General features: G+C 36.6%; 1 protein-coding gene across 1 annotated transcript in view; it reads right to left on the reverse strand.

The window, feature by feature from the left end:
• LOC105055970 (DExH-box ATP-dependent RNA helicase DExH14) overlaps positions 1-23421 on the reverse strand; it is a 68267-nt gene that overhangs the window by 34620 nt on the left and 10226 nt on the right. The window contains 35 exon segments of the mRNA XM_073248178.1: positions 1777-1839; positions 1960-2085; positions 2165-2254; positions 2344-2420; positions 2423-2465; positions 2562-2678; positions 2756-2959; positions 5976-6031; positions 6034-6058; positions 6166-6245; positions 6328-6442; positions 6529-6656; positions 6659-6734; positions 6736-6756; positions 6845-6868; positions 6870-6967; positions 6970-7000; positions 7110-7322; positions 8423-8490; positions 8493-8537; positions 8540-8567; positions 10554-10676; positions 10812-10842; positions 10844-10874; positions 12224-12293; positions 12372-12503; positions 12579-12653; positions 18709-18792; positions 18884-19036; positions 19150-19215; positions 22182-22343; positions 22422-22538; positions 22629-22700; positions 22879-22938; positions 23079-23195. Coding sequence (XP_073104279.1) covers positions 1777-1839; positions 1960-2085; positions 2165-2254; positions 2344-2420; positions 2423-2465; positions 2562-2678; positions 2756-2959; positions 5976-6031; positions 6034-6058; positions 6166-6245; positions 6328-6442; positions 6529-6656; positions 6659-6734; positions 6736-6756; positions 6845-6868; positions 6870-6967; positions 6970-7000; positions 7110-7322; positions 8423-8490; positions 8493-8537; positions 8540-8567; positions 10554-10676; positions 10812-10842; positions 10844-10874; positions 12224-12293; positions 12372-12503; positions 12579-12653; positions 18709-18792; positions 18884-19036; positions 19150-19215; positions 22182-22343; positions 22422-22538; positions 22629-22700; positions 22879-22938; positions 23079-23195 — 3021 coding nt within the window.

Here is a 23421-nt window from a genome sequence, read left to right on the forward strand (position 1 = left end):
CTTCTACGAAGATGCCAATATTTTATCACTAACATTGTTTCATCCAAATCCATTTTATTAAAATAACAAATCCATCATGTATCTTATCATACTCTGGAATTACTATGTCAGAGATTTCTTTAAATCCACAATTGAATGATTAAGGGCATCGTTGGCATCATCTTAATTTTTGACTTTTGGTTTTTAAAAAACAAAATCCGAAAACTGAGATGGTAAACTCATTTCAAAGAGGCTTTTTTGTTTTTTCTAAAAACACCGTCAATGTTTTAAGAAAAAGTAAAAGCTAATAAGAATAGCCTTTATTTTTTTCAAAAGGAGAAACGGTTCTTTCTATTGGCAATTGGAAACTAAGTAACTTTATCCAATCCTCCTTTTTTTCTCCCATGTTCATCTGACCCCTAATTCCCACTTGACCCCCTCAATAGAATGTTGCTCCAACAAATCAGCCACCAAATCAAGGTTTGCTGGCCGGTCAATACCGTACCGTATCATACCAATATCGAACCGATACGCAGTCTTGTACCGTGTTGACACTTGGTACACCTCGCTGTCTCGTAACATACGGTATACCAACACTGTAATAGGATGGTATCCGTATAGTCTAGTACTGAAACGGCAAACCTGGCACCAGATCTTTTACCTTTTTCCCCTCCACTCTTCTTCTATTCCTTCTCCCCCATCCTTTCTACTCCTTGCCTTCTGTCATCTACTAAATCCAAATCGGTCCAGATTCGGTTCTTCTCATCTTTCACATGTTCCTCTCTCCTTCCCTATCCCCATCTCCTCCCCCAATCCTGCTCCACCTTTCCTTCTTTTCCCCTGCTGTACCCAGACCAGATGCAAATCTAGTTTCCTGTGTTGCTCAGGCTGGAACATGCCAAGCTCCACTTCCTCTCTTCTTCCCTATTCCCTCCTGTTCTCTTTCCTGAGCTCCCTTCCTTCCCCTCCCCTTCCCTCCATCCTACCCCATAAATATTCCAGGATCAAATCCAGATATGGATTCTAACCAAAAGATTTGGGCATGTTGTATGTATAACGTGCTTTGTTTAACAATACTTCCCATTGTATTTGTATTCTTGTTGTATTAATCGTACTCAAATAAAGCTTATGGTGGATACACTACACAAACTTAATGAATTTTTAAATTTTGACTTATTATAAAGTATAAACCATATGTACGAGCTTTAGATGCACAATTGTATAAACTGTGATTGTTAGTGTATGAACAGGTTTTGAAAAATGATAGAGAAAATGAGTTCTTATCCTATGCACGCAAAACAAGTATTTTAGTTTTTGTTATATATTTGAAAAAAAAAAAACCACAAACTACCTAACAGGTTTCTTTGCCAGAGAAGCCAAAAAAAAAGAAAAAAGAAAAAAAAAAAACAGCGTTTCTATTTTCAGCTTTTGAAAACAGAAAACTAACAGTGATGCTAAATGCAACTCAAGTAATAAGTATTTTGAAGAATTAAGGATTCTTGTCAATGTCTCTAATCTCTTTCATACCCAAAACCTATTAAGGGGTCTATACATCGAATCCTGCTCAAGCTTCTCTTAAAGGAAACAAAGGTCTCACTAGTCACTTATTGGACTTCAGACCATACATTTACTTTGTTCTTGAAATGCTACTTTGCCTCCTTTTGTATAGAACAAATACAAATGCGCTCTCTACAACTATATAGTCATCCTAGACTTTTTGGAAGCATGTACAGTTGATTCTGGTGAGGAGTCTAAAATGCTTATGTAATAATAATAAGGAACAAGATCTGAAAGTACCTCAAGAATGGTTCCACGATCAGCTCCTAACAAATGAATCTCATCCAGTATCATAAGTCCAACCTATCAATAGGCTCAAATGTTAAGAATAACAAATAGAAGAATCACTAAATGTATGCAAGCAAATCTCCCCATCATCTTTTCTTTAAGTGACATGGAGATCGACATTAATGGAATCTTCACCTTCATCACATAGCTTCGACTATGCCAACTGCGACTAATACCATCCCATTTTTCAGGAGTAGAAATTATGATATCAGCTGACAATAATGCCATAAGATCCGGAGTAAAATCCCCAGTCATCTCAACCTGCGAGAAACATTATTCTACCATACTTAGAACAATTTTGTATCATTGTGTGACCAACAGATATACAAATCAGACATACCATCTTCTTTCCAAGTTGAGAAACAAGCCGCTTTCTCCAGTCATTCATTCTCTCCCGAACAATAGCTTTAAGAGGGGCAATGTAAACTACCTGAAAGGTATGATCATTCAACCAAAGGTATACATGTCTTACTAACTCAAGTAAATTACAATTAAAAAAAAAAATTTAAAAAAAAAAACCTTCATATCAGGTTCCGTGTTGAATTGATGTAACATCGCTAGCTCAGCTGATATAGTTTTTCCACTTCCAGTCGGGCTCCCAAGAGAACATTGTCATTTGAGTGATACAGGACATGAAAAGCCTGCAAAGTAAACAAGAAGCAGGTCAACCACTAGAAAGCAAAATCTCAAACAGGAAACTAATGCAACAAAGAAAAGATAGAGTTGGAGCACTTGACCTGTGTTTGGATTGGATTGAAGTGTGAAAATTTGTATAGGTTCTCATAAGCCTCATTGCCAAGAGCACTCACAGGAAGAGGCTTCAATTCAAGAAGTTCCGTGTGTGATATTTGTGTCTGAATATAACAGCTTTTAGTGTGACTGACAATATCAAAACTTATGCAACTGCAGTAAAAAGTATTCTCGTACTGACCTCTGGCAATGTGAGGTTATGGAAAGACACGGTGTAAAGTGACTCTGCATGTAACCAAGAATCAGAAACAGCTTGAATAAAGTACTGTGGTGGATGTGGTTCAAATATTGGTACAGTAAAAGAAATCTTCTGAGATTCTCCCCTTGCCATCCTCTTGGTCAATGTGAAGAAATCTGAATGGTAAATGTGGTCATTTTCAGAATCCTGCCCAAAAAAAAAAAAAAAAGGATAATCCAAGCAGTCAATGCGTCAAGGTGGAAAAAGTATACTGTCTTCATGGTGCACTTGCATATGATAGTTGCATAATTAAGAAAAGCTCACAAAAAAAGGGGGAGATAGTCATTCAGATTATTATGTACATAGAACACTACACCATGCTACAATCAAAGTCTAATGGCATTCCAGTATGCAAGCACGCATGTTACATAACCACGTATTATGTTGTGTTTTTTTTTCACAATGCGCTGCACATGGTTGAATAACTAACATTTCTTCCCAGTGATTCGAGCATTTGTTCTATATCTGATCCATACCAGCACAGCAATATTCTAGCATTCAAGGGACTAACATAATGCAGGTCGGATATGGGTGAGGTATGGGTCAGGTAGGCTATTACCCATACTTGCCTCAGGGGAAGGCAGCACGAGTCAGACAGGATAGATTGGATGGCTTAGGTCGAGTATTGCTACAAAAATCTCTTTTTTTTTTTCTTTTTTTTTTTTTTTGCATACAAATCATTTTTTTACCCCGAGGAGGGGATTTGTAAAGAGTTACATATATCCAAGTCGGATGGAGGTTGGGTTTTACCATTATTGTGCCCGTGCTAGATCTGTTGTGGTTGGGTAAAACCCACCCCATTAGGGCCACATCGGGTCAGGTACGCAATGGAATGTTGTAAGTTGGCACCTCTAAATGCAGATGTGGTATGCAGGCTACATATGCAAGTGCACATGCAACTACTATTTTTAACTATATGAATATAACTGAAATATATTGAGTACAATAAAAACAACAATTATGACAATAATATTCTTCTGGACAATTAATATCAATATTATTAAAAGTAACAACTAACAATTAGTAAAATTATTTAGTACTTGATACTAACAGGATGGTTATAACACAACTGAAACCCACACACGACCTGACCATCAGTTTGGACATGCTTCATCCATGCAGGCCTACATGGAAGTGGGGGCACATATTTGAAGCATAATGCTAAATGGGTCACATATGCAGCCGCAAAATGCTGATTGAGCCACATATATGACCACATGATGCTAAGTCAACTGCCCTTTCAGCCCATATGTGGAATGACCATATATAAGTAGCTTCCATATGAGCAATGCAGTGTGGTCAAGGGACTACATATACATATGCGGCCGCATATGCAGCCTTATGCATTTCATTTTAAACACCGATCCCATATCCCAGGTTCCAGCAACTAAGATTTTATATGTCCATATCTTAGTAGCCAGAACCTTCTAACTAGAGTAATGAACCCAATTCGGAAACTTCCTAGATACTTGAGCCAAGCACCAACTTCATAAGTACTTGCTTATTTCAAGAGTTTCTAGAATGTCCACTTCTCAAACCTGCACCTGTACCCACTCTTCCCTTCCTGATTCTAGCAACTACGGCACATATCATCATCCACATAAATAAGCAGCCTCCATCATGTAATGCAAATAAGATCCAATAACTCATTAAATAAAAAACACATACTTAGATCTTATGTTTGATTCTCCAAGAAAGTTCTACAAAAATACTAACACCAAAAAATTAAGAACTTTGAAAATCAGCACCAAGAAGACAAATATTCATCCTGTCTTTTGCTGTACACAAGAGGCTAGTCTACTTCATTCTACTTCTATTGAGTTTAAATCCCGTATCCTTTAGATATATCCTCCATACTTCTGATTTAGCATAAGTACAGATCCAGTCTCATCAACAAACACTACATAAAGAGAACAAAATCATGGGGCCTCTTAAGTATTAGTCAACTCATAGATGAATAGAACAAAAAGGCATTGGCACAACATAGCAATAACTAACCAACCCAGGCATCACAGCAATCATATGAATGATCTCAACATGATTGTGCTGCATCTTCAATCATTAAAACCTACCAATTTATTGGCCCTTAAAACCTACCAATTTCTAGTCACTTCATCAATAGCCTAAAGAAATTAGCATCAATGTATCATTTATCTTGTCATAATGTTGTCTTTTCTTTTTTTATATAAATGAGGTATCAATACCCTCTCTCACAACTTCATGCTCTGGCTTCTGAAGCTAACTCCACATTAACTGGTTTGGCTTTGTTGTTGCATATTTATACTAGAATAATTCTCTAAGTCTAATCATTTCAGGTTGCATCTTATCAACAAAATGTTGAATAAGATTCCTAAGCAAACTAACCTAGCTTCTCCCTCACTCCTATATGTAAATTTGCAACTCAGTTGGTAATTGATATCAACATCTTTTTTTCTTTTGCTTTTCTGGAATTTTTTCAATGAAATACGAATGAATTTTGTTACATGTGCGTCTCCCTGAATCTATTAATTCTCTCTCTTAGAATCCTATTTATGCTCCCCACAAATAACTCCATAATCTTTGTCCAGAGCCATATCATCCTCGCTTTTAATGCACCTAATATTATCCAGTTACATCTCTAAACAATATATGAACCATGTTGCATCAATTATCAGCAGTAATATTTTCATCTCTCTAAATAATGACCAATTATAATCTCCATCCAGAAAGGTAATAAACAACTGCTCATTTTAACCAAGAAAAAGTGAACCAATATGAGAAGTCTATACGATAGATAAGTATATTGACATATCCTACACAGCCCAACCTCAGTAAGGACATTCCATTAGCTCACCAGATGCTCATATCATCTAAACTTGTTTAAACTAAATCCATGTACCTCAAAGTCTATTGTTTTTTATGCTTCTGAGTTCTGACAGTCCCTTAAATCTATAGAGAGCACACCCTTATGGACCACAAAAGGGAATAAAAAAGAATAAGAAAACAAAACATACTAATGAAAACAATTAGAGAATGAATTTATCAGAGGATATGCAAACAGATAAATGACTCAAGCAGTCAATTATTCAAGTAGTCAACTGAGGGTCATTTATCATATGAAGTTCAATAATGCTGCAAATGCAGAAGTAATAAAACAAAAAAGTACCACTTAATTAAATTTCACACCCTCAACGAGAATCAACCAGCGTTGAGCAGCACCATGGAAGCGCTCCTTCCAACAAAGTCGGGTGTTATAAGAAGATCTACCTAGAGATATGACATGAATAGTGGAGTAAGCAGGAAGCTCCCTAAACCTTAAAAAATGCTACTTCAGATTAGCATTAAATTGCGTTGTATTCAAAGATCCAACTTACCTTAAGAACAGTTCTGGTAATAGGGACTTACACTAGCAGACAAATGATGTTCGGGAAATACCCTAAATATTGCTTGACAACTCAATGAAAAAAGAATGAGTCATAATCATAATTAGCTAAAATCCAAAGGATATTACCGAAATAGAAAGCATTGCAAGACACATAGTAAAAATACCTTCCCCCCGGAGCATAAACGAATCAGAGCACCAATATCTTTCTCCTCCATCTCGAAGAGACGATCCAAATCAGCTCCTCTTTCTTCAAGTTTTCTTAGTATCTAACATAAAAACTAGAAATCAAAAGAGGATATACATGTAAAATGGTAAACAGTTAAAAAATAAGGGTGCTCATGGAGATCTAGACAAACCTCCTGTGAAAGGTCCTGTCAAACTGCCTAAGTGGATGCTGATGAGGCCAAATTTGGCGATCCACAGCTTTGCAATATTCCAACATGAAACATGACATTTCGCACCACCCTCTACGCAAGCAAATTCAAACAAAGCACGCATAATACGACCCAAGCTTGCACAAATATATGCTGCATCAGAAATTATAGAGAAGCTTTCTATTTGAACCACGTGATATGTGCACCTGTGTATACAGAAATACCATCTTGGGCTTCAGTTGTGATCTTATCAAAAACATAGTGAATAAATAAACACTAGTTAAGTTTATGAACCTGAATAAGGATTGAAATCTTCCCCATGCTTATCAGTGGGTCCACCCTTTACTTCTAATGGGCATGCAAATTTAGACAGTTTTTCTAGCTCATCCTGTTCCTCCTCTCTAACAGCAATATTTCAAACTCAGAAGAATGGGCCACCATGTTAATTACCTACAGCAGCAATTTAAGAATAGTAAGCAACAACTAGAACAATTAGGTACATAAACTAAATAGATTTCACTCGTGCTTGCTTTGCGGTACATATGACAATCATGCTTACTTCGCTATCATTCATGTGGCGCCTAAGCATCAAATTATAAGTTTCAACACTAGAATATTGAAGGTAGAAATGGCTTGCTATGCGACCAAGCTCTGTGCAGTAAAAATTGCCACTTTTTTCATCAAATCGCATCATTTTTGCCTTGTCAAGGGCTCGTGCAGCATCAACTATAAGAGATCGTTGTTTGGTGGTCAAGGAAGGATCTCCAATAACCTATAGGACCACAAGAAATTACAGTGTCAGTTTTAAGTAGATACATGAACAAAACAGTACAATGTAGAAAGTGATACAACACTCATCCAGAAGGCAATGCATGATAGACCAACATAAACTGTCCTTAGCTTATACAAAACATCTTCCCTCATATATCTGATAGTAACAGGACTGGACACGCCCTTGTCAACATTGACCTAATGTGGAACAGTAATGGGAACAGGCATTGTTGAACAACAAAGAAACAAAACTAAAATAAACTAAACTCTGGACTTTCCATATTGATAGTCAAAAAAAAAAAAAATGTTACCAAATGATAGTAACATTTAGAAGAACAACGGGCACAATCTAAAAGAACTGAGCATGGGATTGTCAGCCATTATAGTTTTAAACATAGGAGTTGGCATACATCAGAATTAGAAATAAAAGAGATGAAACATGTTTTTCCAATTTCAGAAAGAAACAAAGAAAACAATGAAACTGCAAGGGCAGCATAAAGGACTAGCAGGAAAAAAAACTCCAAAGAAGAGGAAGAAATATGCAGGTTAATGTTTAGGATTTATATAATTTTCTCAAAATAGTTCAGGTTTCATATATTCATATCACCTGACAGCCACAAGCACCTGACTTGGCAACTTAACCATCGTATGTTACAAGACTGGAATAACCAAGTCCACAGGCTGGCTTCAAAATTTTTATATGGTTTAAGATAAGCTTTACACTAATCCATGGTAAAGTTTTATGCAAAAACTTGTGGAGACTTTGGAGACATTTCCTCGTATCCAACTCAAGAATGCAAAGGCATATTGAAAATTGCTCTGAGGTCAAGAATTATACTTAGGAACTCCTATTATTTGTTTATCCTAACTGTAATATTAATTCAATAAATGATACCAAGACCTGAAAAGATGAAAAGTCCACAAGCAATGTCATGCAAATTGTGTGAACAAGACCCTGCCAAATCTAATCAATCACATACAAATGCCTTGTACAAGAAACAGGTGTCACTGTGTCTTACAAATGCCTTGAACAAGAAACAGGCGTCACTGTGTCAGATTTCTAAATGCATCAATAAGGAATATGCTTCAATCTTATCATACCTCATCCCATGTTACTCCGTACACCAAAGGATTTGTCTTCATCCTTATAAATAAATATGTATATCCAGCCATGCACATGCTTCCTTGAATTTGTTTGTGCCCAAGGCCACCTCGCATTCAAATTATCTTTCAATGAGTTTACGAACTGCATAAAAGCAATAACAAACAGGAAAATAAGGAACAATTTGATAAAGACCTAAAGGAGTAATACATTAATTGTTATATGACATAATCTGATAGAATTCATATCAGTACAAATTGATGCCACAGTAATATTGACTTGTAAATACATGATTAGAACTGGTTTGAAAGTTTCAAACTGGAAGACAGTAATAGTCATAATCAAGGTTCACAATACTGGTTTTAGTACCCCAATCAAGGTTTCCCATACCGTGCCGAACCGGCCGGTACACCCCGTATCGTACCGTATCGGAGGGGAACCGGCACGATTCGGCCGGTAAATTCGGTACACCGGCGGTACGAAAGGAAAAAAGAAGGAAAGTGAGAAAGAGAGAGAGAGAAGAGAAAGGGAGGTGGGAGCCACCGGAGGCCGACAGTGGCCGGATGTGGCCGCTAGAGGGCTTTCGAGTCCCGTATCGCCCGATAGGACTTTCAAAAGAGCGAGAAAGAAAGAGAGAGCACTCGGAGGGGGGGAGGGACCTACCGGACGGACGGCGCCTCCATCACGAGGCCCCCGGTGGCCGATGAGCCGACGACCTGAGGGTGGTCAAACGAGCGGAGCCCCTCCGCGGCCCCACCCCCTTCTTTTTTCGAAATAGACGACCGTCTGTTTTGGTTTTTCTTTTTTTTTGTTTTAAACTTATGAAGTCGGCAACCCAGGTGCCAACTTAAGGAATTTAAAAAAAAAAACACAAAAATCGTGAAGCGACAAACTATTTTCCGGCTTCACTTAAAACTAGATTTTTTAAAAAAATTTGAGAAACAGGGGCGACGCCCCTGTTTCACGCCCGCGGCGCCACGTGCGTGGACTGTGCCCTCCGATGGCCACGGCGGCCAGCCGGAGGCCGTCCGGTGATCCCACCGGCTCCTTTCCCTCCCTCTTTTTCTTTCTTCCTCTTTCTCTCTCTCTATTTCTCTCTCTCTCTCTCTTTTTCTTCCGGTTCGGATTTGCTTGCCTTCGTCGATTCGGTACGATACAAAATCGTACCGAACCGTACCGTTGGTCGGCCGATACGGCCGACGGTACGGTTCAGCATACTTTGACCCCAACCAATACTGCATTGGTATAGTGTCGGTACTGGTTGATTTAGTGGATAGACACATGAAATGCCCTCACAGTGTTAGTAGGGTACAGTACAGTATGTACAAATACAACGGACATTGACCTTAATAGAGTCATGCATTACAATATCTAAACCACCAGCTCTACCACACGTACCCAAACCCAAGACTTAGACATGGGAGTGATGGTATGAGTATGGAACTTGAGTAATAGGTCCATCAGAGGAATTCCTTAGGAAAAGGATCAGGCACTTATAGAAACACCTGGACTTGACCATCATACCCACATCCATGCGATGTAGGATCAACTAGCAATGAAGAAGTACAGAGTTAGAGAGCACATGCACAGATGGAAAGTTAGGTATTGAAAATATCGAATTAAAAAAAAAAAAAGAAAAAAAAAATCTCTCCTTGTGTTTCTATAAGTTAACAATTGCTAAATGGCAAAGGCTATAGTACTTGCAATTTTCCTAAGATTTTCACTTTTACAAGGAATTAAAGTTCCTTAATTTCCATAACTGTTTTTAAAAAATAAAATTAACCTATGATGTAGTGCATGAAAATGACGATTAAACAAAATAATAGCTGCATATTCACATATTTATTAGTAAGTACTCATAATATACATCACAAGTTTTCAAGATATAAAAGAACTCCATTTGAAAAGTTGAGTGGCAACAGCAACAAATTTTAGACAATCACAGGATGGTGATATTACACACAGAAAAATAATAATATATTAAAAAAGCAACTGATGCATAAAGTTGAGACAGAGAGAGAATAACCATAATCATAGTTTTAAAAATATAATGCATAATCTTACCAAAACCAAGTCTTAAAGTATGCAAGTGTTATTATACTAATCAAAATTGACAATGTAAATCTTGACCTGGCTTTCTATAGGGAGTTGACTTGTCAACAGTCTCAAATAATAAGCCAATTTGTCATGAGTTGTCATAATAATGCCTTCGCCACTTTTGTCAAACTGGGGTCTTCCAGCACGGCCAAAGATCTAACACACGAGCAGCATAAAATTAGCACACAAAAAGTTGTTCTCTTAGATGCAAATTCTTTTATACAATTGAACTTTTATAAGATAGTTACTCATGGAATAACTTAAGGCGTGACTATGATTCTTAAATCTTACCTGCATAACATCAAGCATACCAAGTCCCGCCACCACCAGCCTTGGGATCATATAGTTGCGTCCCTGTAGTGTCATGCAAAGAAAAAAAAGAATATCAATTATAACTATCACAGCATGACACTGTTAGACTAATGTCATTTTATATTAAATAGAACAACATTCATGTCAGTGCATTTATTCTATCCAAAAGAAGTATGGCACATAGTTCCAACATTGTACAAGTGAGAATGTGATAACAATTCATCAGGATTTATCTCCAGCCAGTAAAGTATGAGATATCTTTGTGGCTGCACTTATTCACATGTAACTGATAGCATAGCGTATTTAGGGAAGCAAGGTACTAATGGAAAGGGCCATTAGGTTATCTTGATTATGCACTCTCCCATCACCCATCTCTTAAGACTCTCCATAAAAGACTAACCAAACTTCATTGTGAAACCTCATTCCCTCAGTTATGAAGAAATATAGAATGAAAGAATGAGGACCAGGGAGGAGCAGCTTTTTTGATAGATTTCCCCCATTCTAATTTCTATATGATTATGGTATGATAACAATACAGGATGTCATGTTTTTCCAAAAGGTTATGTTAATCAAGATCCTTCAATGATGTAGATGATAATAATGCTTAGGTTCAATCTCACAGTCATGTTAAATTCTTCCAATCCATGTATGACCTTCATACCCATATGAAGACCACATACCTAGGATTTTGCAGCTGTTTATGGTGAAATTCAGGGAACTCAGCACATGCACTTGATCTACCACCTCTAGCATATGCGATAAATCCAAGCTATCAAAGATTTTGGTTCATAATATTCCATTAAGATAATTATTTGACCAACCGTCCATAGACCAAGGAGGAAAAACCAGAACAATGTCTGAGGTCCTGAAAGAAAAGATATACATGCATATCCCAGTCATAAATGAGTATGCCAGTTATAGCATACATGATTGTAAAGCTAATGCCCAACATAATCTACATCGATACAACCATAATTATAACCATCTAGCTTTTCCCAACTGTTTGGGTTAGCTTCATGGATCCTCATTCGCCAAGAATTTCTATTCAGGGCCACCTCTGATGTTATTCCAAGTTTCTCCATATCCTTCTTCACAGCCTCCATCCATGCTACCTTAGGTCCCTCCTTTACTTGCATTTGCACACCCACGCAACAATTAAAAAAAGATTTCGTGATCAGACTTAAGCAAAATCAATCAATTAGTGTAGTTTAAAAACTATTTTAACTTTTAAGTTTATCGAACTTTTTTGGGCATCGATACATATAGGAATCATCAATGGATGGTCTTTCATGAGAAAAGAAAAGATAATAAGTGCAGCGCATATTTCCTCATATTGTCACAGCTCAGAATCATCATAGATTTCAATAGCAATTGCAGATTCATGGTCCAACTCACCTTGATGATGACTGTATGAGCAGGTAAGTTTACTCCCCAGGCCAAAGTTGCAGTACAAACAAGAACCTGGAGCAGAAAAATTAAAACAACATAAAGCTTGAGTCCTGCACAAAGATTTATACCTCAAAAAAAAATGTTACTTACTTTCAGCAGACCATCAGAGAAAAGGCGCTCAATCAAGCCTCTATCAGCTCGCAGCATCCCAGCATGATGAATGCCAAACCCAAATTCAAATAACTCAATAACTTCCCGGTTTCTGGACTTACTAACTTCTCTCTGAATGATCAAGTTGGGTCAGTCATCACAGATTTACATGAAAAATGTTTCCAGAAGATACCAGCAAGAGATTACCTTAATCAAAGAAAATTGAGGATGTTTATCATTCATAAATAATTCTAGTTCACCTGCTTTCTGGGCAATGTCAACCTGCACAGCATATTAGGGGAAAATATTAAAATGAACATAGGCTCACACTTACAGGAATCTCGGTATAGTCTTTTCTCAGGGAATGTAAGTTGCTGCTTTTCACAAAGATGCAGCATGTATTGCAACATGTGCATCAACATGGAGGAGTCTTAAGGAGATGCAGAGAGAAAAGAAACAGATACAGTCTTAAGCAGTATGCACAACCACGGACAACCACTGGCAAACTAATTTAATGTACAGGCTATCAAAGTTTTTTTCCTGACAATTGAACCTTTTATGTTATCATAATTTTTTCAATAAGCTAATCTTCTACATGACTTCTGGAACATTCAGTGAATGTATTGTATCAGTACTAAGTAGCAGACTAGCAGTAATTAAAAATTTTCAAGATATTTAAAATTTGAGCAGGAGGGTTACGTGGCAGGGGGTTTTTTTTGGGGGGGGGGGGGGGGAGTTGGAATTCAGTCTTGCTTTTTTTCTTTTATTCTTTGCATAATTGTCCCTTTAAAGCAGGATTATGTAGTGAATTTTATAAGAAAAAAGTGGGTAATATGGGGAATCAACCACAGATGGAATCTTTCAAAATATTCCCTCTCTCACTTTATAAATATAGTTTAGATAAACATATTATTTGAATTTTATCTTATCTTGTTTCTTGTATTCCTATATAATGGTCCCTTAAACCAAAATTATGTCATAATTTCTACAAACATAAAGGTAATATGGGAATATTTTTTTACAGATTGAATCTTCAGCATATTCCCCTTCTCAGTTCATAATATAGTACAGATAAAACATATTCCACACACATGGTGGTGTGCGCATAATGTTCTAACATATATAGTGACATATAGGAATAAATTCACATGCATGCATAAGTAAAAACATGTAATTTTCGAGCTTTGTCCCAACTATCTGAGATTAACTTTACGCATCCTCATTTGCCAAGCATTCCTATTTTGGGCTACCTCTAAAATTATATTCAACCTGTTTTGTATCCTTTCTCACAACTTCCATGTCATCTTAGGTTTTCCATTCTTTTTCCTACAACCATTATATCAAAGACTAGAGTTAGACTCCTTGTTGGAGTCCCCTCAAATATTCTATGTGCATGCCAATATCATCTCAATCTATAATCCATCACAATATCCCTTGATTCGTGCAACTCCCATAGCTTTCTAGTAGACTAATTTCTCATTTTATCCTGCATATTTTTACTGTGAGCATGCATGCGTGCACACACATCCATATGCTGGTCTAGGGTGGGTTCGCCAAGTTGTTGCTATGGTGAGTGCCCATAACAACAACCCACATGTAGTCACTTATTGGTAGATCAATAGTTTCCCACACAGATTGATAAGCAATTATTCCCATTGAATATCAACAAACCATTTTCCAGTGGGTCAAGATTGATGAGTTTAGTTCTCGCCATTATATGCTTCTTAATGAGAAAAAATATGATCATTAAGATTAACTCTCAACATTGTCAGCATTTATTCTCCAATTATGGCTAGACTCCACCAGCGCTCCCCAAGATTAAAAGCGTGAGTTGCAAGAGCTTATCTCCATCTCCAGCCATTGTGGCCTTCCATCTATTACATAATTTATAGTTTTAATTGGTAGATTAGCTTTGAGAATTTGCATTAATGGCTTGGTCATATGCATGCCATCCATAAATTGAAGAGCCAGATAGTTGACTCAGTTTCTTTTGAAGTAATCACGATTATGTTAGTTAAGATTGCTTGGTTAAGAATCATGGTTATTGTTAAATCATCTTTTTCTTTTCTTCTCAAAGAACATTATCTTCTACCTCTACAAAGTAGTTTGGAAAGGAGTAAGTCTATGGCATGACTACTACCACATTTAGTTTCTCTATCCAAAAGTCCCATAGTGGTAAGTTGTCTTCTACAATTGGCAGAAGGTTTTGATAAAACAAAAGCATAGATATCTTATTGAAATAGTAAATCTTTTTTACATGATATCAGGCTAAGTTTGTTACCACGATGTTGAAATTGCAACCCAGAAGACATAAAGTTCATAATGAAGACTTAGAAGGTTGACTATGAGCTTTGTTTTTTACAATTTTCACTTGACTGATCTGTCACTGAGCTTTTTTAATATGAAATAATTGCTAAAAGTAATACTCCTTTCTGTCTTGTATCTATAATCTAAATGCACTAAAATGTGATTGTCACAAAATATTATTGTTGGCGTACCAAATAGTCAGTTGATAAATGACGTGAAGTTTGGCATCCCTGAATATATGGGACAAGGTTGTTAGTTTGGCTTTTATAATGGTTCTAACTTCTAAGCATATATTCTAGCAAGCAAGGAAATCGTATGTATCATTAAAGATGCTTGCAAAACAATTTAAAGCTGCTTTAGAGCCAATTGATGACAGATTTGAAAGCATTGATTGGATATGCTAGAGGTAAGTTACAAAACTCATATTGCAGTCAGAGAAATATATAATGACTTCTGCTTAAAAGGTTGACACCATATAGGAACTTGGAGTGGAAGCTGGGTATTGAAGTTTAGAGTCCATAGTCAAGTCCTGCACTCCTTGTAAATGCTATCTCGGGCTCAGCAACTGTGCTCCAATGCTTTCAATAAGATCGAAAACATTGGGCAAGGACTATTGTTCGAGATGTGGCCTTAACAAAAAATCAATATTGCATGTTCTCTTCTACTGTCCTAGGGCAAAAAGAATGCAGGAAGAACTTGCTAGAATCTATGGTTTTGAACTAGCTAAGCTACAATAGGACCTCAACCTAAGATGCCTTACCTCAGATGATCAAATCCAGCTGTTGTTGCTCGACTAAGCTAGCTAGCTTACTATGCTAAGGGATATTTGGAATGACAGATGGAAGTGAATGAGTGTGTGGAATGTACGTGAACATATGGTCGCTTTTGGTTATTTTAACATACATATGTTGTTGTTGATAGAACCATCATACTGCATCAGATGATCAGTGTGCAGTTGATATGTTCATTTAAAATCTAGAGCATTAGATATCTCATACCGTGGCATAAAAACAGATATTTTTTTTATTTATTGAAATTGTTCTTCCTTTTCTATAAAGTTTAAAAAGCATTTTACTTTTATATTCATCCTTTTTGTCCACATTTATGGCAGTGTAGCATTACTACTTTACTAGCTTCTACTTATCATTCTCTTTTCAGGGAAGAAATTAATTTTGGAGGAGATAACTACTCGATATCCTCCCAACTATAATTTGGCACATGCAATGCACTACGTGTGGAGGTGAACCACACCACAAGACAAACCTCATTGGCACACTCTAGAGATAAATATTCCAAGTGCATGTAGATATACATGAAAAGTGTGAAATATTTTAAGGAACAAGCAATGCGCTTAAAGAAGGGTAGCATTTTTTTAATGAAAGAGGTATCCGAATCACATGGATAGGTGAGTCCTCATAAAATCTTTGGTAATGGCAAATGACAAAATTCAACAATCTTTTATTTAGACATTTGAAAATTGGAACCTATCAATTTTGGGCTGTGTACAAATTATACAACTTATAGGATACTCTGTAAAATAAATAAACGAGTTCTCCACATGCAAAGCACGTGCACATTACTAGTGTTTACAGAAGCACATTCGCACAACACATGAAATATTGGTGACATGGTAGGTCCAAAAATGGAATTATATGGCCTAAAAAAAAGGTTATACAAAGTGTGATGTTTTGTGACACTGCATGAAAGATGCCACAAGAGCAGTTAGATATTTAAATCATATCACAAAGCAATAGTACTGGTGAGCCTGGCAGCAGAGAACCATTCAGAATTTCAGATTACCAAAGCTAACAACAGAATCTGGGAGTATATCAATCAGAATCTGGGAGTATATGGACTGTAACTTGTCGTGAGAAATTAAGCTGACTAACTTGAGAGGCATATGCTTTAGTGGCAGCAATGGTGTAGCAAAGGAAAGAACATAAACAATTGATCCCACTAACATACTAACAAATGAAAAAGATGGAGGGAGAGAAGCAACTAAGAACAGAAACATGAGAAAGTATACAATTGCCAAGATACAACATAAGAAGTTAAAAGGACTGGCTATGGTTGTAGACAAGTGAACTAACAAACTTAATCACTGTATCGACATGGGGTTGTTGGTGTCAAGATGAGAGAGTGCAAACAACTGGTCCTAAAATTTTGCTAACAGACAAAATAAATGGAAAATAAGCCATCAAGAGCATCAAGCTTAAGAAGGTACACCAATGTGAAAAATCAATCTCAAGATGATAGATGCAGTAAAGCCTGAAAAGCACAGAGCATTTGGCATCTAAGCCGCAAAGAAACACGGCAGCAAGCCAGCAACGATAAAGAGTCTGAGCATAAAGTCTGATAACTGATGCAGACCAGCACATGAAGTTGAACCATGAAGAATTACCTAACAAAAAGACTAAAGGAGTAAGAAAGAATTACATGAATCAGCAAAAATTCAGAATCCAAAAGTTAATCCAGAACATTAGAAAGAATGATCACAAAATGACCGTCCAAAAACATGTCATGATGGTCTAATAACATGTCAAGGAAGGCAAGTTTAGGCAAGGAATCTCTAAAAGGTCAAGAGGCATATCTTTTATGCATGATAAATGCATATTGAATGATGAAACATCGCAATCCAAAGATGTGATTGGACATGCAAGGGTTGAATCTGAAGGCTTGAATCAGACAAAAAAAAAATCAGAATCCAAAAGTTAATCCAGAACATTAGAAAGAATGATCACAAAATGGTGGTTCAAAAACATGTCAAGGAAGGCCAGTTTAAGCAAGGAATCTGTAAAAGGTCAAGATCCACATCTTTTTTGCATGATAAATGCATATTGAATAATGAAACATCACAATCAAAAGAAGTGATTGAACATGGAAGGGTTGAATCTGAAGGCTTGAATTCTTGTAACAAAAGATGAGTAGATCTTGTGATACAAATGGACAAGCAGTTGACAATGAAAAGAGGTAAACACCATGCATGTAGAAAATGGGCAAATAGGAGAAGAGAAACAACATCGAGGAAGGTTATTTTAAGCAAGAAATGTGTGAAATGATCAAACTACACACTAAATAATGAGAAACCACAATCATAAAAATGTGATTGAAGGTCGATTCTAAAGGCTTGAGTTCTTACAACAAAGAATAACAAAAGCCGGTAAAACAAGTGGTTGGCATGGGAAAAGAGGTTAAGTCTGTATAACATCCGACAAAAATGATGACAAAAATGAGAAGAGAAAGGATAAACACAAAGTGTAACAGCCAAGGAAGCCTGAGGAACTCAATGCTAGATGGATGGCAGAACATCAAACTGAAAATTTCCTTAAAAAATAAAACCAAGGTTCAAAATATTGACAGGACCTGAGAACCTACTATGAGATACATGAAATCATGTACCCAATTTACTTGAAATCCACATAAACATAAATAGAAAGAATAAAGCAAACAATATGTAGGTAGCAAAAAGTAGATAAGTGTTATAGCGCATACACAATAAAGCAGGAGACCTACCCTCTGCAAACCCCCCCCCCCACAAACAAAACCACCACCTCCACTTCTCCCTCCCTTTTACGATGTTACTCCACTCATTGCCTGAAGAACATGGATTCAGGGAAAACAATCGCACAAATAACAGGGGGAACCACAAATCTGGCTCAACAACATGCAATATTGAAAAGTTTTGTGGAGAACACAGTACAGTTTGGGCATTAAACACAATGAAAAACGTCCACGGGTCTCATAGCTTAAAACATCTCAAGTTCCTGTCTAAATTTGGAAATAGTCAAACCAAATTAACAGGGAAGGACAAGTGCCATGTCAACACATTGCGGCCATGATGATAATACAGTTCTAGACAAAGAAGTCCCACGTTCAATTCAAAGAAGAAATGATGCACAAAAAATCAACTGAATTCACAATTAAGACCTGACCTATCTAGCAATAGCATGAACATTTACAAACACATGAGTAGCCAAATATGTAGGCTTGATAAATACCTACAAAAGGTTCAATGGGAATGAACAATTACCAGTGTTCTTGCAGTTTTCCCTGTGTCCTTGCGAGAATGAACAAAAACCATTGCTTGATGTCCTTGCTTTAATGTATCTACTACCTGACACAAATGCTCCACAATAAATCCCAAAGTGACTTCAAGCATTGATATAAGACTGAGAAAAACATCATAAGAAGTTCCTAGATAAGACCTTCTCGTAGCATATTGAGTTAAACAGTTCCATTTTCTTTGTATAATCCTTCTCACTAATCCCAATGTACTGTTGAGCTAGGGGAACTGGACGATAACTTGAATCAAAAAAGAATAATCCACTTTCAGGATTAACGCGCAAAAATTGTGCAACCTGTTCATTATAAAATGAATATATTAAGTTATGAAAGACTAGATACTACTGATTATACCATTATAGTACTACTTACTACACATGTATTATGTATAATTTATTGCCAATAATACCTCTAAATAATTGGGTAGGGTAGCAGACAGACCTACAATGCGTATCATAGATTGTGTTGATTCAACCTGTTAGAAATCAGAAGGAAGCAATTGAAGCAAAGACTAAAGCTTGTCATTGTATTGAAACTCAAACTATATAAGCCTTGAAAGATACAAGACTAAGCAACATGTTAACTCACATGGACTGCAAAACTTTTCCATAATGCAAAAGAAAACCAGTTATATAAGCTGTGAAAGTTATTTAAATGCATAATAGCAATCTATTTATAAATGTAGAAGGGGGAACTAGAAGAAAGTGAATATATATAACGTACAGACAGGTACAAAAAGATTTGTTTCACAACAATAAAGAATAACATAATAAATAGGTAATGAGTCCATGGTATTTTAGCTTCACATGAATAAGTGTCGATGAGGGATAGTCCATAGATAGATATACAGTGCAAATAGCAATAGCTTTGATGAACAATGTCATTATAACAGCAGTAATATCTGCAAAAGTAAAATGACAATCAGTGCCTATATGTTTAGCCGTTCAACAGAAGAATGAATAAATATGCTGCCCAACATGCGGTTTTGGTTCCACCAGAATATCATAATATATAATGTGACAGCATGTTCAACCTCGGTGAAACACATATGGAAGCAAAAACAATACACACAAATAGAAAAATACTTTTACAGATTCAGTGAGTGGACTTCATAAATAGGAAAATGTATGAACTCGTATGCTTATCAACTATTTCACAAAAGAACCAAAAATCCTCAAGGTAGCCCAATTTAGCAGGAAGGTTCTTATGAGGTTGTCTCTACTTCAAATTCCATTTAGACTGTAACAGATGAAGACAAGGTTTTTCTAGCAGCACAAAGAAAGCCAGAACATTCAGAACTACAGACATCACCGTTATAGTGTTAGTCACATATTGCATGCTCCAAAAGCAAATATTTTATTTTGCTTTTTCATTTTTTAAATTCTTCTCATGGAAGCCGGTAGAGTGTGTATTGAAGAAGATCTATAAAGACGAGCTCAGACGTTCAAATGAGAGCATAGATTCAAGAGCGCAAAGAAAAATCCACAGTTATACTGGTAAGGTCTAAGTCTTGAGATTAAACAAAGGAAAACAACAATGAAGGCAAGGTTTCAAATACCGCCAGAATGGTACGGTACCATTCTGGCAGGTTTTCGGCACTGGTACACACTGTGTTGGAGCAGGATGCAGTCACGTACCATGTGTCATTACGACATTACCCAATACTGTATGGAAAAAAACCAGTACAGGGTCTACCATCAGTATTCAAAAATCAAAACCTTGATCAACTGCATCCTAGAAATCCAACAATGACTATGCAAGCAACAGATCCCATAAGAATAACCATATTGACACTAGGGTCAGAATATACCTCTTAAGGATCTGCTCTAGCAAGTAGTATTGTAGATTTAGGCTCCAACACGACATCTATGGTCCTTTGCAATCAGGCATTCTAATTCGTATTTCCCATTAATCACTCTAAAAATGCTTCCCTGCCCTTTAGATAAGATTAATCATGTCCACATATTGCTTGATTAAAATTCCCCCAACTTAAAAGATGAAAAGAGTCTTGTACATTGTAATTCATTTGCTTCATAAGTTTCTACCTATCACACACCAAATGGATGATGAATTTAGCGTGATTAGCGCATGTTAAAGGAAACCAGAAAGATAACTGGAAACAAGATTCTATATGTTATTTAACAATGGTACTTTAATTTGTTTTGAACGATACAGGACATGGAAGGGAAGACCTAAGATAGCATTGATGGAGATTGTTATAAATATAATATAAAGCCTTGAAAGTTGAAACCATGACATGAAATACCATACTGAACTGCCTCTTCAGTCGATATCATACAATACCAACCATGAACTGGGACAGTTTGTGGTCTCGGTATTTTGGCCGAACCGGTCTTTATGGGGCCGAATCGCTGAGAACCAACGAAAGAAAGAGATTGACGTCCTTTTCTCCTTCTATTTCAAGGTAAGAAAGGAGAAGGAGAGGAGAAAGAAAGGGAGAGAGTGGAAGGATGGGAAGGTGGTCTGATCCAAGTACTTCTCTTTATGGCTATCCAGAACAGAGACTACCAAGATCCTGGGTGGGCACAATACAAAGGCTAGATCTAATCCTAGGGCCCGACTATGGACATGATCTAAATGTGTATGAGGGACGTCTACACTCAACTTGAAATTAAACAGATGCATGTATGTTGCATTTGCATTTTTTTTTCCACATAAATATTTTACATTTTCAATGTTATACTTAGTTAATTCAACCTGTATTATTGAGTCACACCATTGTTTAGGCACATAACATAAAAGAGTAAAGTACATTAACAAAAATGAACTCACAAAAAAATAAAACTAAATAAAGGAAGTGTAAAAATTTGAAAACAAAAAAATATAAATATATTTTTTTTTGGTGTACTGATATTGGTTCGGTAAGTAGTGGTGCCATACCATACAAGTCACCTACCAATGTGCCATCCAATACCAAGACTGCAAACCTTAGCTAAAACAACATCAAAAATGGCCCTAGATAGGAATACTTGGCAAATGAGGAACATAAAAAGCTAACCCCAAAAAATTGGAAAGAGGTTTGATGGTTATGGTTATATGTTATCTGATATGCTTCACTTATGCAGCATGAAAAAACCTTAGACAATGTGTTGAACAATTACAGTTGGCAAAAGGCAGCAGAATGAAGGTCCAGAACCTAGAAGTAGAGATAGACTGCCCACCCCAACCCCTCCATACGGCAGCAACAGAACTTACATTACAGAAAAAGAATCTAACTTGTTTTAACATGTTTAATATTCTCATTTGAAGACAGAAACAACATCATTGAATGCCAAGGATCAGTATTACAGGATGAGAGAACATTGTGAAAAACATGACATGGGACTGGCTGCCTCAAGCTTTCACCATTAAATCAAACAAGTAGGAAAGTGCAGAAAATAGTTAAGTGATTAACATATTGTACTTTTCCTGGAAACTTACCTGTCGGAGGGTTCGAGCAACTAGCGCTTCTATCACAGGGCCTCTATCATCATTCAACAAGTGTACTTCATCAATAATTAGAAGTTTCACCAGCATTGACATTGACATGTCGCTGCTTTTGCGAGTAATGACATCCCATTTTTCAGGTGTTGTAACTATCATCTGGGCAGAGTAGGAAATGAACAAGAAGGTTTGAACAAATAATATTACCAACAGCCAGACAACACTGCAAGCACTAACCTGGGTTTCCTCGAGCTCATTCTTAGAGAGTTGCATGTCACCAGTAAGTTCTTTTACCGCCAGATTCAAGGGAGATAAGCGACGACCGAATGTGGATGTCACCTCAGCTGCCAAAGCCTACAGAAGATGTTTATAAGAATATGATGAAAATCAGATATAATAAGGTTATCACTTATCAGAGTATGAATATTGCTGAAGGACCGATACCTTCATTGGAGCAACATATACAATTTTAAACTCATCTTTATGCAAAATTCCATCCCTGAAATGCTGCTTGATCTACAACACAAAACCATGTCTTACTCCAATGTTGAACTACTGAATGTAGGAGACATGACAAATCAACATTATGGCATCGTGTAATTAAAGTTAATCCAAGACGCTGAATGAGGCTAAATCCAAATTAATTAAGCCCAAAGAAAGACATTATTGTTTAATTCATGTTGCAGGGCTTTACCTCATGAAGAATAGCAACCATAGCAATATTTGTCTTGCCAGCTCCAGTCGGCGCACAAACCTGAAAGTAAACTGTTAATGTAAATATAATGAAAGGAATCCCTATTTTTTTCCATATGGTGAAAAGAAAGCAGAAATAGTTTAAAAAAATTACTATAAAGCCACCTAAGGTTACAAGAACAGAATTAGAAAATGAATTACTAGTATATTTTCGTTTGTATGATATGTTGCTTGAAAAATACGGCTCTGAATGCGGTTGAGCGATTTATAACCCTGGAAAGCAACTTGAGCAAAGTCATCGAGTTCTGTGATCTCAATCTGGTAAAGCAGCATGCAAAAGCTGCAGTCAGAAACAGCAAGCTATGTGCAGGAACAGCAACAAATAAAAGCAACACTAGAAGTTGGCACTCAAATATAAGTTGTCTAAATAGAAAGACTGAAAATTCAACTACAAAAGTTCTGAAAGGAAATGCATTTCAGACAAAAATTAAAGACTCACACGTAAAAAGAAGTACAATGAAGCTCCTAAATGCTTCATCAATTA

The sequence above is a fragment of the Elaeis guineensis genome, chromosome 13 (assembly GCF_000442705.2).
Source record: "Elaeis guineensis isolate ETL-2024a chromosome 13, EG11, whole genome shotgun sequence".
Taxonomy (NCBI): Eukaryota; Viridiplantae; Streptophyta; class Magnoliopsida; order Arecales; family Arecaceae; genus Elaeis; species Elaeis guineensis.